This window comes from Dendrobates tinctorius, unplaced genomic scaffold (genome assembly GCF_039654945.1).
Source record: "Dendrobates tinctorius isolate UK_male_01 unplaced genomic scaffold, ASM3965494v1 ptg000089l, whole genome shotgun sequence".
NCBI classification, from domain to species: Eukaryota; Metazoa; Chordata; class Amphibia; order Anura; family Dendrobatidae; genus Dendrobates; species Dendrobates tinctorius.
In genome coordinates, this window is record NW_027361757.1 from 20,545,088 (window position 1) to 20,562,022 (window position 16,935).

Below are 16,935 nucleotides of genomic sequence, written 5' to 3' on the forward strand. Positions count from 1 at the left end.
AGCGCACTCTACTCGGGCGGTGGGCGCCTCTTGGGCTCTTTGGCAACAGGCATCGGCAGAACAGGTTTGCAAGGCAGCAACCCAGTCCAGCCTGCACACATTCGCCAAGCACTACAATATCCATACCCAGGCTTCAGCGGATGCGAGCCTGGTTAGAAGGATTCTTCAAGCAGCGGTGGCGCACCTTTAAGACAGGAGGTGCATGTAGCTTGGATCGGTGAGTCGTCTCCCCACCCAGGGACTGCTTTAGGACGTCCCACAGTCCTGTGTCCCCCAATGAGGCGAAGGAGAAACATGGATTTTTATGATAACTTGCCTTAAAATCCTTTTCTCCGAGATGCTCATTGGGTGACACAGCACTCACCCTGTTAGCCAATTGGCTCTTGTTTGTTTAATATGTATTTTTTGATATTAGGTGAGTTTTCTGGACATGTTGTTGTTACCTGCATTGACGGTACTTTTGTCTTCTTTTAGATCTCCTACTGCTTTTTCACCAACTGGTTTCACCTGCAATCGGGGGGGAGGGTGTATACGGCGGTGGAGGAGCTAACCTTTTTTTTTCATTTACTTAGTGTCAGCCTCCTGGCGGCAGTAGCATACACACCACATTGTGTCCCCCAATGGGCGTCTTGGAGAAAAGGATTTTACGGTGAGTTATCACAAAAATCCATGTTTCCTGCACAAACATACAATTTATAAGGGGTTTTCTAGTATTTTTATATTAACAACCTGTCTTCACGATAAGGTCTGTGGGGGTCAAATGCCTTTCACCCGCATGTATCAGCAATCAACTCTGGGGGAAACTAGATAGGGCATACATTGTATTGCGCTGCTAAGATGTGAATGGTTTCCATTAGTAAAGTCATTCCTACGACTGTAAATATAATTAGTGTGCATGACTACATATGCCTATCCTCATCCACAGAAGTTTTACCTATCATGTAGTGAACTTACGTTATTGTCTGTGTATTAGGCTCTGTTGATCATATCAATGCACATTTTCGCAGCTTGGAGATGGTAATAATGTTCTTTTGGTGGTGCAGGCAATGAAGTCACAAGATCAGTCTGCAATACGTTGCCAAGAAAAGAAATCTTCCACCTCCAGTAGTGCAGATTCTGCATCTGACACTCAGGTGAGTTAGGAATCATGTACCGACAAGAGATGCAACAGTCAGACATGCAGCAAATTTCAATTCTTAAAAAATAAACTTCCAGATTAAAATACTGAGTATCCTGACAATAAAATAATACTGACTAGTATGAGCACTACCAATGCATGCAGCCTCTTTACTTTGTGCCAGCTTCTGGGCTGATAATTTAAGGTCACTCAGGACTGTTTGCCACTAATTTCTGATTCTGGGAACACTTCTTAATCACTTCTCCACAGGGAAAGATCAGTCTGGCTGACATTTTGTTTCCAATATTTAAAAGATTAATGATTTCCTTTTTTTTTTTTTTTTTTTTTTTTTTTTTTTTTTCTTTTTTTTCATAATCACAGGATGGATCGGATGTAGTGTTAGACTCCTCTATGATTTCTACAGAGAACGGAAGAACCAGCAGATTTCCAAAACCTCAGGTGGAAATCCGTTTTAGCCCAGTGAAGCCTAATAAAATGGAAATAAAACATCATGGTGAGGAATCTCCTGTTACTGTAAAAATATCAAGGCCTTCAAGAAAGAGGAAGAGCATAGATATGGAGCAGGTACTAAAAAATCATTTTCTGGATATCCGAGTTTTGTTTACATAGTTGTGTTTTATTCAGGCCATGATGCCATTGGTGTATACAGAAATATATTCGCTTTAATTACCCTGGTCATGAGGCCGCTGATGAGTTTTACAAGTTCATTAGATTCCTGTAATGGGATAAAACAGCAGTCATTGACTGTGCAGTACTTCATCTTACTATGTCAAAATGACTTGTCAATGGTGGAACAGCAAGACATCTCTGTCAGCACCCACTCATGTTACTCCGGATATTATTGAAAATAGGGGAACATTACAAATGTATGTTTATACACTTTATCGCATCATTGGGGGAAACAGGTAACCATGCCACTGAGGGAATCGCCTGTAAAGGTGAGAGGCGGATAAAGTCCTGCCTGTGGGCCTGAGTGTGGGTGACACTACACTTCTCTCTGTCACATCAGTACAGGAACACAGGGTGAGAAATTACACCCTGTTACCCTGAAGATGAACTTGAAAGACAAAGAGACAACATTAATAAAAACACACAAGATACCTGACAAGGAAAAAATGTGGATCTGGGATCAGATCCAGGTCCACCTCCTACAGACACTAAGTTGAAACTGAGGTACTTGGTGCCTGACGGTGGGTGTATACTGCTGGGGAGGAGCTATTTTCCTTTTTTTGCATAGTGTCAGCCTCCTAGCGACCGCAGCATACACCCATGGGTTGCCGGTGTCCACCAATCAGGACTGCCACTAGGAATTTCGGGGCCCCATACTGGCAAAATATATGGAGCCCCCCCCCCGTGAGACTCCATCCCCAGTTCCGCCTCCACCTTGGCTCCTCCACCATGCGAACCTTCCAAAATCCCTCCGCTCTTTCTTGGAAAAACTTCACTTCTGCACCACGCCCTCACCAATCACACATTAACACCATATCACATACAAGCCATCAGGTTTTGTTATGACCAAAAAGCCTGCCACCACGACAAGGCAGACTCTATTGGCAGGTCCCTACTCTACTCTATCTTATTAAACATTTGGTAATTTTTTTTTGTATATTTTAATTCTTTCTTCAATGGAATGTGTCACATACATTTCTTAAACTAATTGACATATATATATATATATATATATATATATATATATATATATATATATATATATAATCATGTACTGAAATGGTGGAAAAACGAATACATCGCCTTATTTACTCACACAGCAGGTGTTGCCTCCGCGCCCACCACCCAGTCAAGAAGAATCTAATGGTCTTCTCAGCCTGCCCACCGCTGCCGCCTCAGCCTGCCCACCAAATAAATGGAAAGTGTATATTACTACATATATAATCACTGATTATACACTACAAAAAATCCTCTTTATTGGTATTTATTGAAAACCGATAAATTATAGAACATAAGTAACACATCAAAACGTAACTCTAAATGATTATGTAAAAAAACAAAAATAAAATAGGAGTCAAGAGTAAATTACTGATCACCCCATTTATTTAGTTTACTAACTTTTATACAGTAATAATTCCAAAACTCTTTAAGGCATGTTCCCACGGTATGTAAACTCTACGGTAAAGTCGACCCCTTAAGGAACTTATTTAGATGTGTGGTGAGCACTTTGAACCCCCAAGTGCTTGACAGAAGTTTATAATGTAGAGCCATAAAAATAAAAAAATCTTTTTTTTTCACAAAAATGATTTTTTCATCCCCAATTTTTTATTATCCCAATTGTAACATGAGAAATTGGACCCTAACAGTTGTTGAGCAAAGAGCATACCTAGGAAAATTTTCCCATTATTTTCTAACTTGTTTTCTATGAGCTGCGTGACTTCAGTAAGGCATAGTTCTAAATGTTTTTAAGGAGGACCTTTCAACAGTTTGAGCATGTTAAACTGGCCACATCTTGGAATACTGTCAGGAGAGCTGAATAGAACAGGTTTTCTTTTTCATTTCTAATTTCTGCTACAGAGCTAGTGCCTGGTAGAGTTTAGGTTATAATTTATGATAATCCCACCTGAGAGTTGCTAGAGGTTTTCCTCTGGAGTCGTGTACTCTGTTCCATGCATGATGTTGACCAGTCATAAGCAGAAAGCTTCAAGCAGAGGAAAAAAACAGGTTATGCTCTTAAGCCCCCTTCTCACATAGCGAGATTGCTGAAGCGTCACCGATTTTGTGACACAACAGCGATCTCACCAGCGATCTCGCTACATGTGACACGCAACAGCGACACCCCCCGCTGGATATCGCTGATCGTGCTCGTATGACCTGGGCCATTTTTTCGTCACTGGCATCCCGCTGGCCAGCGCGCATCACTGTTTGACGCCGACAAGCGACCTCGTTGGCGACACAGAACTCATGGACGCAGGCTGGAATCGTTTGAAAAGCTGCTGTGTGACAAGGTACCAATGACTGGCGAGGTCGTTACACGGATCGCTGCTGCGTCGCTGAAGAGATCTGCCTGTTTGGCAGCTTACTAGCGACCATTTAGCGACGCACCAGTGATCCTTACCAGATCGTATCGTTGTTGGGATCGCTGGAGCGTCGCTAAGTGAAACGGGAACCTTATTTTTGAGCTCTGCACTTACCGGGTACTATAGGGCAGAGCATAATGTGATTACAAACACTTCCAGGTCTCCTTTTAGGGAACGCAATGTGGGGGAAGGGAAATACAGCAGAGCTGAGTGTGATAACAAACTCCTCTGCTAGTGCAGCTCTCCTCTCACAGTTCTGCCCCCCAGGGCCCCCACACATACATACACGTACTGTTTGAGAGGAGATCTGGAAGTGTTTGTGTCAGGAACACCGCACTGCACTTGCTCACTGAGCCAGTGCGCGTGTCCTGAGTAAAGCGAACTGTGCTCAAAGATGCCTGTGGAGTGGGCAGCAGCCGAGTAGGTGCGTACTTCAGAACAGCAGGACCTGAAGCACGTGACTGCTGGGGGCGTGGCCTAAACTCCAGAGAGCTAGGAGCTGCATGAGAACTCCTAGCAGGGTAACTGCGAGACAAAGTTACCAAGGGGCATAGACAGGGAGGAATGTCAGGACGTAGCCAATGAGTCATACACAGAGATAGCTGCAAGGTACAAGAGGGGCGAGCAGAGAGTAGTCAGATCAAAGGCAATGAGTCATAGACAGGGAGGGTAGCGCAGTACAGAATCAACAGGCAAACTCACAACGGGGAACAGAACCGGGTCAGAACCATATAAACAAGCTAAAACAATGAACAGGCACACAGGGGTCACCACACTCGGCCAAAGGCAAAAGTATAACTGACAGGGATTGGAGCTTCCCAGGGGTTTAAGAAGCTCTCCCAGAACCAGAAAGAGGCCACAATCATTGAGCCCAGGTGTGCAGGTCAAAACCTGCACTGAGCTCCAGACATTAACCCCTGACGTGCAGCTCAAAAACCTGCACTGGGATCATGACAGTTTGCAATCACACTGGGCTTTGCTGTATACTACACAGTAGGTGCAGAGATAAGGGATGATTACATCTCACTGGAGAAAGTATATTCATCTGACATCCTAGGTGTTCTTTTTTCCCTGTATGATGCCTCCTGCTTATGATTGGTCAGTGTCATGCAGGGGACAAAGTACATGCCTCCATAGAAGAATCCCTGGAATTACCCTTTGGGCTTATCATACATCTTAGCCTAAACTTTACAAGCAAATATCTCTGAAACGCCGATGAAAACTTTCAAAAATAAAAATTACGCTTATTCATTGCTGCAGCTAGTGTTCCATGATGTTAAAGATGCTATAACTGCTGAAAAGTCCTCTTTAAGCAGCTCGGGCAATGTGGCAGCCTCTATAATCATGTAGAGGAAATAGAATAGAGAAAACAAGCACAGATGAGAATATAAAAGTTTCTGGTTTTAATCAGTAAAAAACATCTGTGTGATACATTACCTTTAAATGTATCTGCTGATTGAATCTACTTTCAGGAAGAAAATTGCTATTTTTCAACGTCTTCGTTTTAACAAGCCCTTCATGCATGACCAATCTGAGATGTAACGTCTTGTGTACTCTTATGTGTAACATTAGAGAAGAAGCTGTCAATTTAGGCCAAACGTTGAGACTGTAATAATTCTGTTTCTCTAATTGATTTTCTTTTAAGACTAAAATGCTCTCAAGCTACTGGAAAATTAGATGTAAAGAGACCGATGGGTTTGGGAGCATTTGTCAGGTATTGAATTTCCTTCATGGAATAGGTGTATTCATTGCCTGTAAATCATAATTCATGTACAACCCATTAGTGGGCTTTGTATTTATGTTGGATTTATTAAAGGATCAATGATCAATCACAGATGAAAAGATGGTCGACTAAAAAATACGAGCACATCATTCCTAAATAAGTCAAATAAAAGTAAGATGGCAATATCTAGATTTCTTTGGCAGCAAATATATTCAGTATTTCAATTGATGAGAAAGAATAGAATAGAATAGGTAAGGGTCATATAAAAGGGGAAAAAAGAAACTGTGAAAGGATTATCCCCTATTGTTGAAGGTCTTAATGCTTGGACCCCTAACGATCTCTAGATCTTGACTCTGGAGCCTCACCCTGAATATAGAGGAGAGATACATACTCTGCCTCCTATTTATTTCTTTGGTATGGGACTGCTAAGTGCAGCGCCCTTCTATTTCTGGCAGTTGCATAGAGAATGAATATAGAGGAGGTTGAGCATGCGCACATCTTCCTTATTCAAGATGATGGACCTGGGGATCCCAGCAGTCGAAAACCCCCCCCAAGGTGGGGATATTGGGTTGATAGAGTAACCCTCTAATATACAGGGTGGGCCATTTATATGGATACACCTAAATAAAATGGCAATGGTTGGTGATATCAACTTCCTGCTTGTGGCACATTAGTATATGGGAGGGGGAAAACTTTTCAAGATGGATGGTGACCATGGCAGCCATTTTGGATCCAACTTTATTTTTTCCAATGGGAAGAGTGTCATGTGACACATCAAACTTATTAAGAATTTCTCAAGAAAAACAATGGTGTGCTTGGTTTTAACATAACTTTATTCTTTCATGAGTTATTTACAAGTTTATGACCACTTACAAAATGTGTTCAAATTGCTGCCCATTGTGTTGGATTGTCAATGCAACACTCTTCTCCCTCTCTTGACACACTAATAGCAACTCCGCAGAAGAAATGCTAGCACAGGCTTCCAGTATCTGTTTCAGATGCTGCACATCTTGTATCTTCACAACATACAGTTGCCTTCAGATGACCCCAAAGATAAAAGTCTAAGGGGGTCAGATCGGGAGACCTTGGTGGCCATTCAACTGGCCTATGACAACCAATCCACTTTCCAGGAAACTATTCATGCAGAAATGCTCAGATCTGGCACCCATAATGTGGTGGTGCACCATCTCGCTCGAAAAACTCAGGGAACGTGCCATCTTCAGTGCATAAAGAGGGCAACACATCATCATGTAGCAATTTCAGATAGCCAGTGGCATTGAGGTCTCCATGTATGAAGAATGGCCCCACTATCTTTGCACCCCATATACCACACCATACCATCAATTTTTGTGTTCCAACGGTCTTGGAGGGATCTATCCACTGTGCGTTAGTGTCAGACCAATAACGGTGGTTTTATTTGTTAACTTCATCAGTCACAAAAAATTCTGCCTCATCACTGAATATAATGTTCTGTGTAAACTGAGGTTCCTGTTCCAATTTTTGTTTTGCCCATTCTGCAAATTCAGCGCGCCGATCTGGGTCATCCTTGTCAAGATGCTGCAGCAGCTGGATTTTGTAAGGGTGCCATTTGTAAGTAGCTAATATCCGCCGAAGGGATGTTCGACTGATGCCACTCTCCAGTGACATGCGGTGAGTGCTGTGCTGTGGGCTCTTGCTTAATGAAGCTAGGACAGCCACTCATGTTTCTTCATTAGTGACAGTTTTCTTGCGTCCACATTTTGGCAAATCCAACACTGAATCTTTTTCACGAAATTTGGCAAGCAGTTTGCTAACTGTAGCATGGGAGATGGGTGGTCTCGTAGGGTGATTTGCTCTGAAATCTGCTGCAATGACCCGGGTACTGCGTTCACCAGATATCAACACAATTTCCATCCACTCCTCGCGTGTTAACCTCTGTGACATGTCAATGGCTGTGAAATAGTAAATAACTCATGAAAGAATAAAGTTATGTTAAAACCAAGCACACCATTGTTTTTCTTGAGAAATTCCCAATAAGTTTGATGTGTCACATGAACCTCCTCCCATTGAAAAAAATAAAGTTGGATCCAAAATGGCCGACTTCAAAATGGCCACCATGGTCACCACCCATCTTGAAAAGTTTTCCCCCTCTCCTATACTAATGTGCCACAAACAGGAAGTTGATATCACCAACCATTCCCATTTTATTTAGGTGTATCCATATAAATTGCCCACCTTGAACATTAGATGGGTTCTCAGGACTACTACTATGTTAATGATCTATACTTTGGTCACCCCCGAGGTTCAACTCTTTGTAGGTGGTTGCCAGTTGTGAATGGCGCGTTACACGTACACTTGGCCGCCACTGTACCCTTCATATTAAAACTCTTGGCACAAATAGACACAACTGTAAGTCTGCACCAGAGCCCACATGTGCCCTCTCCCATTGGCCCATGACACCTTTCTGCGATGTGAAACCAATTGGGTTGCCAAGTCTGCCTGGGGCTTACTAAAGGCCTCCATTACTGCCAGCTTTGTCCTGTAGTATTGTTTATAACAAACTATTGCAGCACATAGACAAAGCGATAAAACAGTTGCAGGTTTACGTCCCTTGCGGAGTCCTAAAAATTAATATGGAGAAAAAAAAAACAAAAAAAACCCACAACAAAATCAAATTCATGTCGCCCCTTTTCCTCAAATCTAAATAAAAAATATTTTGAATTGCCACATCCGCAAGAGTCTGATAAATCAAAATGTAAAATTATTTTAAAAAATGAAACATCACAATTTCTCCTTCAACTGAAAAATAAACCGTTTTAAAAAATGGCGTTGCATACCAAATTTATTTTGTTTCCTGACTTTTTTTTTTTTCACCTTGAATATATTAACTCGACAATTTTTGTGTCACTGAAATTCTACTGACCTGGAGAATCATGTCGCCAGGATATTTTTACCACACAATGAATGCTGTAAAAACAAGAAACAAAAAAAAATGATAGCGGAAAAATTAAAATTGTCTGTGATGGGGAGGGATTAATCAGATTGTTGGAAAATGGTGCCAAAATCCAGTTCACAAATTGGACACAATTTTCTATAAATTCTGTCCTGTCCTTTAATAAGTATTCCGTAATGTCTGTGCCTCCTTTCCATCAGACTCCATTGTGGACCGTTATGAGCGTCATCCACTTCATTTACCATATGCGAACTGATCTCTCTGCGACCTGATCTCTGATTTAATGAGCAGTTATAATAAATGGAATATTTGGCGGTTACGCGAGCACCTCGATTAATCCAGGGAGTATCCATTATGGACAGCTTCATATTAATTATGAAGGTTAATCTCTGCACGTGTTCTCTTAATTAGGAAGCTTGGCCTCTGTAGCTGAATTAATAGTGTGTTCTTATGTAAATCTTTTCCAGTCTAAGTAGCAAAACTATAAGCCCAATTCATGAAGACCGATATTGTGGAGGCCGGTCTGGATGAGGAAATGGGCTGGAGTCGGAGGGTCCTGATTTATAAAGAGACTTAGGCGTTTTGTCGAAGCTGAGCGAAAATGGCTTGAGAACATCAAAAGTCACAAAATTTTAGCAAAGCCACAAATTGCTCCAAAATTATGCGACCCTGTCAAAGTTGTTTACTCTAGATTGCTGACATGAAAGCTTTGATGTATTTTGCCCTTTGTGTCTTGAGATGTCTCTCAACCAATGAAGGATATATTTAAGGAGTTGTCCAGTCGAAGAAGAAATGTCTGCCGTCACCCTGTAATGCACGCACTTTCACAATTCCCCATATGCCCCATGCAGGTGACTATTTCCATACTTGTGGTCACGTGCCACATCTGCTGGGCCAGGAAGGCGATAGTGTGCCAATTCATGCTTTGTGCCAAATTTATCATGCATTTTAGACACTTTTTATTTTTTTAATAATACATGAGGTCTGTTGGAAAGGAGGCAGAGGAAGATGTGTAACCCAAATCTCTATCCTTTACTGCAAACTTCTGCCACAGTTTGTCCAAAACTTCATGTAATTTTGTGGGTTAAAGTGCCATAAACATAGGGTGCATTTATATTGGCCAATTGTGAAGTGTTTTTAGAAATGCTCATTTTCCCTTCACCCATGACAGCACCACATGAGAGAGGGATCTGCCCCGCCAGGACAGGAACCTACTGAAATATAAGGGGCGGAACCTCTCCCCCGCTTCAGTTGGGTTCCTGTCCTGGAACGGGATCCCAGTCTGACAGCGGCGGTGCCTGTCAGGGAAAATGGACCCAGGGTCGTCCCGGCGCGGAAAGAGCAGGTCAGCTTACCTGCAGCGCCGGCCGTCGGTGGCCTGGAAGCGCAGTCCCCGGGGTTCCTCCTGCAGGCCCCGGGTTCGTACGGGTGCGGTATGGCGGCCTCGGCAGCGGGGCTCTCCTCCGTGCCTTCCTCCCCCTGCGCGCACCCGATCCTTCTCCCAGGGACGACAGGGGAAGCCGGAGCAGCATCTGGCGTCTGACGTCAGCGGCCGCGATGCACCCTGGGAGTGCGCCGGCGACCGCAGCAAGAGGAAGAGCGGTCGCAGGGGGGAGGGGTACCGACCACCCACCGGATATATTACAAAAAGGAGGGCAAGGAGCAGGACGGCTAGGTGTTACAATGGGGTCACAGCAGGAGCGTTCACCGTCTCTGCCCCCATCGCAGACCTCTGCACGTAAATATGGGAGCCGTTCAAGCGGCAAGAGCAGCAGCCGCCCGAGCCACAGATCGAGGGATTCCTCGAGGTCGAGAGAGCGCAGACCGCATGCTCCAACGCAGCCTCCGAGTCCGGTATCTGACTTTGTGGGTGATCTTCGAGAATGTTAGACCAATATTAATAGGGTCCTTCTTGTGTTATTTTTTTTTCCTTGGGGGAAAAAGCAAAATAGCAGGGAGCAAAAGGAATAATAGAGAGTGTGCTATATGCCAGAGCCCCCTAGCGAAAGATTGGCAAAAGGACCTTTGCGCCAGCTGTATCCAGCGGACTATGGCGGTGGAGGTGCCGATCCTGGCAACTAACCTCAGATCAGTCATAAGGTCCGAGGTAGAAGGCTCACTTAAAATATTATTAAAGAAGAAGAAAAATAGGAGAGACTCCCCAACTTCTTCGTCAGACTTCCTCGTCTGGATATCAGATCGAACACAGGTCCTCCTCCTCCTCGGATAGCGATACGGGGAGCAGGCCGTGATTTCCGGTAGAGGATACAGACGCTCTCCTGAAGGCCATTAGGACAACCATGGGCCTACAGGAGGAAAAAACAACTAAATCCCTAGACGTAATGTTTGGGGGATTACAGGAAAGGAAAAAGCGCACCTTTCCGGTTAATGAGAAAATTCAGGCGCTCATTGAAAAAGAGTGGAAGAAGCCGGAAAGATCAGGTAGCCTTCCCTCCTCCTCAAAAAGCAGATATCCCTTTGAGCCTAAAGATATGGAAATATGGGACAAGGTCCCAAAAATTGATGCAGCAGTATCCAGATCATCCAAAAGGTCGGCCCTGCCCCTAGAAGACTCAGGAGTGCTGAGAGATCCGCTAGATAAAAAAGCAGACTCCTACCTAAGACATGCATGGGAAGCAGCGGCAGGGGGACTGAAACCAGCAATAGCCGGCACCTGCACAGCCCGCTCCTTGATGATCTGGTTACAGCAGCTGGAAGAAAAACTTGCATCCAAGGTGTCAAGGGAAAAAATTTTGGGAGATATGTATCTTCTACATGGAGCAGCCGCCTTTTTGGCCGACACCTCTGCCGATTCCATGAGATTGACGGTGAGGGCAGCAGGGTTATCAAACGCCGCAAGGCGTGCGTTATGGCTTAAAGGCTGTCCTGGAGACCTACAATCAAAAGCTAAATTATGCTCTCTTCCATGTGATGGACAATTTCTTTTTGGGAAAAATTTAGACGACATCCTGGAAAAAGCAGGAGACAGGAAAAAGGGCTTCCCCAGATTTACAGGAGATCAAAGAAGACCGCCCTTTCAGAGGGGAAAATTCAATAGGGGCCGTCCTCCAGGGGATCGGAAAAGATGGTAGGACAAAAGAAAGAAAGAGTCTGGATTCATGTTTGGGGGAGCCGCTTCATCCGCAAAGAAGTGCCCACAATGTCGCCGGTATCCCTGTAGGGGGGAGACTGATGCTCTTCTATCAGGCCTGGGAAAATATATCTTCCAACACTTGGATTTTAAACATCATAAAAAAAGGCCTAAAATTTCCTTTTTTCCAACGGCCGAGAGCATCGTTTGTGGTGACCCCCGTCAGGAAAGAGTTAGAAGAGCAGTTGGCCTTAGAGGCAGAGATCCTAAGTTTGCTGGACAAACACGTTCTGATCGAGGTTCCAAACGAACAGGAAGGAAGGGGTTTCTACTCACCCCTCTTCCTAATAAAAAAGCCAGACCATTCATTCAGGATGATTATAAACCTCAGAGGCCTCAACCAATGGATAGAAAACCAGACCTTCAAAATGGAGTCAGTGACTTCGGCCATAAAACTATTACACCACAATTGTTTTATGGCCGTAGTTGACTTAAAGGATGCCTATTACCACATCCTGATCCATCCAGAGTACCAAAAATACTTAAGGGTAGCTCTCTACATCCAGGGCAACCTCAGACATTTTCAGTTCAGAGCCCTTCCAGTCAGCATAACCATAGTTCACGAAGGTAGTAGCAGAGATGACAGCCTTCCTCCAAATCCACAACAGAATTATAATACCCTACTTAGACGATTTTCTAATTGTGGGCAACTTGGAACGCCACTGCGCAGAACAGGTGGAAAGGGTAATGAATACCCTACAAAGACTGGGCTGGATGGTGAATGTCAAAAAGTCAAGGCTACAACCCCTAAAAAGTCAAATGTTTTTAGGGTTCATCTTGGACTCGGAACAGCAAAGATGTCTTTTACCGGAAGCCAAGGTGGAAAAGGTGAGGAATATGACCCTGGCAGCAATAGACCAGCCTCACACGACCCTGAGAGGGGCGATGTTCTTACTAGGCACTCTGACAGCCTGTATTCCAGCGGTCAGATGGGAACAATTTCATACCCGTCAACTGCAAGCAGAGATCCTATCAGCACAGAAATTGCTAAAAGGGCGTTTAGAAGGAAGGCTGGAACTTTCCTTAAAAGTCAAAAACTCTCTCAGATGGTGGCTAGACAGAACAAACCTAGTAGCAGGGACATTATGGCACAGGCCAGTATCCGATGTGATTCTGACGGATGCAAGTTCCTCGGGGGTGGGGGAGCACACCTGAGGGGACAGGCAGCCCAGGGGCCCTGGGGGCACCAAGAACAAAACACATCCTCCAACCTGAGAGAATTAAGGGCAGTAAACAAAGCCCTAAGGATATGCATCCCCAGTCTAGAGGGCCGCAATGTCCGGATCATGTCAGACAACAAAGTGACAGTGGCTTATATCAACCACCAGGGAGGGACAAGGTCACACTCCCTAATGAGCGAAACCAACAAAATCTTTCGCAGAGCAGAACGACACCTACACTCTCTAACGGTCTTACACATCAGAGGTGTGGAGAACATACAAGCTGATTTCCTAAGCCGCAACACATTGAGACGGAGAATGGGCCCTAAATCACTTAGTGTTCCAGAAGATAGTACAACTTTGGGGAGAGCCAGTAATAGACCTCTTTGCCAACAAAAACAACAGGCAGGTTAAAAGATTCTGTTCATTGAATCCAAAAGAAGACCCATGGGCAGTGGACGCATTGCAAATTCCGTGTAATTTCAAACTGGGTTACGCCTTTCCTCCGGTAGCTCTAATCCCTGCAGTAGTGAAGAAAATAAGAGAGGATCAGGCCAGAGTGATCTTAATAGCCCCGTTCTGGCCAAAAAGGCCCTGGTTCTCACTACTACAGATGATGTCCCTCTCAGATCCATGGGTGCTGCCAGAGATTCCAGACCTGCTAGCTCAGGGTCCGGTATTCCACACGCAAGTCAAGGGGTTCCATCTGACGGTGTGGAATTTGAGAGGTCACTTTTAAAAAATAGAGGGTTCTCCCCTGGGTTGGTGGCTACACTGATGAAAAGTAGAAAGCCAGTAACAACTAATATATACGGTAGGACATGGAGCAAGTTTCTACAGTTCCTAGGAAGACCGTTAGACCAAGAACCCCCGATCAAGGCCATCTTAGAGTTCTTACAAGCAGGACTACAGCTAGGCCTAGCGGTAAATACACTCAAAGTACAAGTTTCAGCACTAGGCGCTCTATATAACTGCAATATAGCAGCAAACAGATGGGTAGCCAGGTTCATTAAATCCTGCCAGAAGTCTAGACCAATCCCTTTGCCAAAAATAGCTCCCTGGGATTTAAACCTTGTATTAGAAGCTCTCACGACGGAGCCATTTGAACCAGTGCAACAACTAACAGTGAAATATCTTACCCTAAAAACCATTATTTTAGTGGCCCTTACATCGGCACATAGTGAGTGACTTACAGGCCCTCTCAGTTAATCCACCTTATACCCAGGTGTACCAGGACAGGGTTGTCCTAAAAACAGACCCTGCTTATTTATCAAAAGTTGTATCAGACTTCCATCGTAGCCAGGAGATTATCCTCCCCTCCTTCTGTGACAATCCAAAAAACCCAGGAGAGGAAAAATTCCATAATCTAGACGTTAAAAGAGCCCTCTTAGAGTATATATTAGTAACTAGCCAGTGGATGAGATCCCAGTCCCTATTTGTAGCCTTCCAGGGTGCCAGGAAGGGTTACGGAGTATCAAAAGGAACTAATGCCAGATGGATTAGGGAGGCCATTAGTATAGCCTACTGAGCTAGTGGTGTTCCGATTCCGGACGGCATCAAGGCTCATTCCACCAGAGCCGTGGCGACCTCCTGGGCTGAAAAGGCAGAGGTATCAATTGAGCAAATTTGTAAGGCCGCTACCTGGGCCTCACCCTCAACCTTTTTTAAGCACTATAGATTAAATCTATCCTCCTCGGCTGACTTGACCTTTGGTAGAAGGGTGCTGCAAGCGGTGGTCCCTCCCTAAGGTGTTTCGAAGTCTCCAAAAATCTCTCATGTGGTGCTGTCATGGGGGAAGGGAAAACCACCATGGTTACTTACCGGTAGCCGGTTTTTCCGGAACCCATGACAGCACCCGTATATTCCCCCCCCTTTTTTCACCGTATGGGTGTGCACAATAGTCGGGTGTATTTGTGTGATGTGGTGTTGGATAAACATGTAACTAACCGGGAAGTCCTCTCAATGCTCTGTAACCAACTGAAGCGGGGGAGAGGTGCCGCCCCTTGTATTTGAGTAGGTTCCTGTCCTGGCGGGGCAGATCCCTCTCTCATGTGGTGCTGTCATGGGTTCCGGAAAAACCGGCTACTGGTAAGTAACCATGGTGGTTTCCCAATGATCAGCCAGTGTAATCGGGCTAAAACTCATCCAACGAACAAACAAAACTCTAGCTTGTGTGGTGAAATGATCAGAGCAGAGTTAAAAAAAAAAAAAAAAAAAAAAAAAAAAAAAAATCAAATCATTGTTCTTGGCAGCACATAGCCTTATGCAAGTAGGTGCTGATGTGCTGCCAATAACAGTGACAATCTCTGGACCGAATGATCCATTAAAGGAAATCTGTCACCCTATTTTTCGCCTATCAGCTGCCGGCACCGCCATCACAGGCTTATCTACAGCATTCTGTAATGCTGTAGATAAGCCTCCGATGTAACCTGAAAGAGAAGAAAAAGAGTTAGATTATACTCATCCTGGCGTTGGTCCAGTCCGATGGGTGTCGCGGTTCTGTCCGGCGCCTCCCATCTTCTAATGGTGACGTCCTCTTCTTTGCTACCTGTCGTGGCTCCTTCGCAGGCGCACTGCTCTGCCCTGTTGAGGGCAGAGCAGAGTCCTGCAGTGCGCAGGCGCCGGGAGAGGTCTGGTGCCTGCGCACTGCAGTATTCTGCTCTGCCCTCAATAGGGCAGAGCAGAATACTGCAGGGCGCAGGCGCCTCAATAGGGCAGAGCAGTGCGCAGGAGCTGCGACAGGCAGCAAAGAAGAAGACGTCACCGTTAGAAGATGGGAGGCGCCGGACCGCAACACCCATCGGACCAAGACTGGACCGCCCCCCCGGTGAGTATAATCTAACTCCTTTTTCTTATCTTTCAGGTTACATCGGGGGCTTAGCTACAGCATTACAGAATGCTGTAGCTAAGCCCCTGATGTCGGAGCCGGCAGCTGATAGGCGAAAAATAGGGTGACAGATTCCCTTTAAAGATTGTCCAGTGCATCTGAAACATGTCTGCCTGCCTAAACCGGCTCTTAAGTAACTGCTGATTAGCTTCAATGGAGCTTTTTTTTTAGCCGTGGGTCGGCCAGTGTAAAGCCTTTAGATTGTATGGTCTTATATCTAGGGGGAGGGAGCGAGAGATTGAGATGTTTTACTGCCTCCCCAGTCCTCTTGTTAGGGTCTTGCAGAAAAATACTCGAGTCTTCCATTATACTCTGTAGCCGAGTCAAGCCCGTCCATGTGTCCTAACTGCTCGACTCGAGTACCGAGCCCCTGAGCATTTCAGTGCTCTATCATCACTAATCAGCACCTTGGGGCTATACAAACCTTTCACTTTAACCACAACTGATCTGTCCAATTTAGAGAGGTTGTTCTCCCATCCCTTGGATTCACTATAAGTTGACCTGTAATGATTTCTTTTTTTTTTTTTTTTTTTTTTTTTTGAAGTACACCCATTCTAACTATTAACTAGGCTTCATCATGCGCATTCATGCGCCCATTTTTTTGTCCCAGGTACAGTATATTGCATTGCCTTTCTCTATGGATGTTTTCAGGCTGCATCCGTCTGATTCTATATATCCTGTCCTATTTTGAGTATCCATTTATCTTCCTTGTAGTCTCTCCTTGTGTTTCCCACTTGTATTCATCCTTCAATCACATGTTGCTTAGAAAATATATGTGCAATGTAAGTGCTCGTAAGTAATATCTCTGGGGAACATGCTGAAAAATAAATCACACATTCAACTTTGTCAGCAGAATCAGGTTTTTATTAGCTTTACTTATAATGTTTTGCCAAATTGCAGCATTATGTAAATTGA

General features: G+C 44.5%; 1 protein-coding gene across 5 annotated transcripts in view; it reads left to right on the top strand.

The window, feature by feature from the left end:
* Nucleotides 1-16,935, top strand: part of KIF20B (kinesin family member 20B) — a 257,621-nt gene that overhangs the window by 203,590 nt on the left and 37,096 nt on the right. For all 5 annotated transcript variants that reach the window (XM_073585893.1, XM_073585891.1, XM_073585894.1 and 2 more), the window contains exons 29-30: nucleotides 1,044-1,133; nucleotides 1,499-1,702. In XM_073585893.1, the coding sequence (XP_073441994.1) occupies nucleotides 1,044-1,133; nucleotides 1,499-1,702 (294 nt within the window). The remainder of the gene's footprint in view (nucleotides 1-1,043; nucleotides 1,134-1,498; nucleotides 1,703-16,935) is intronic.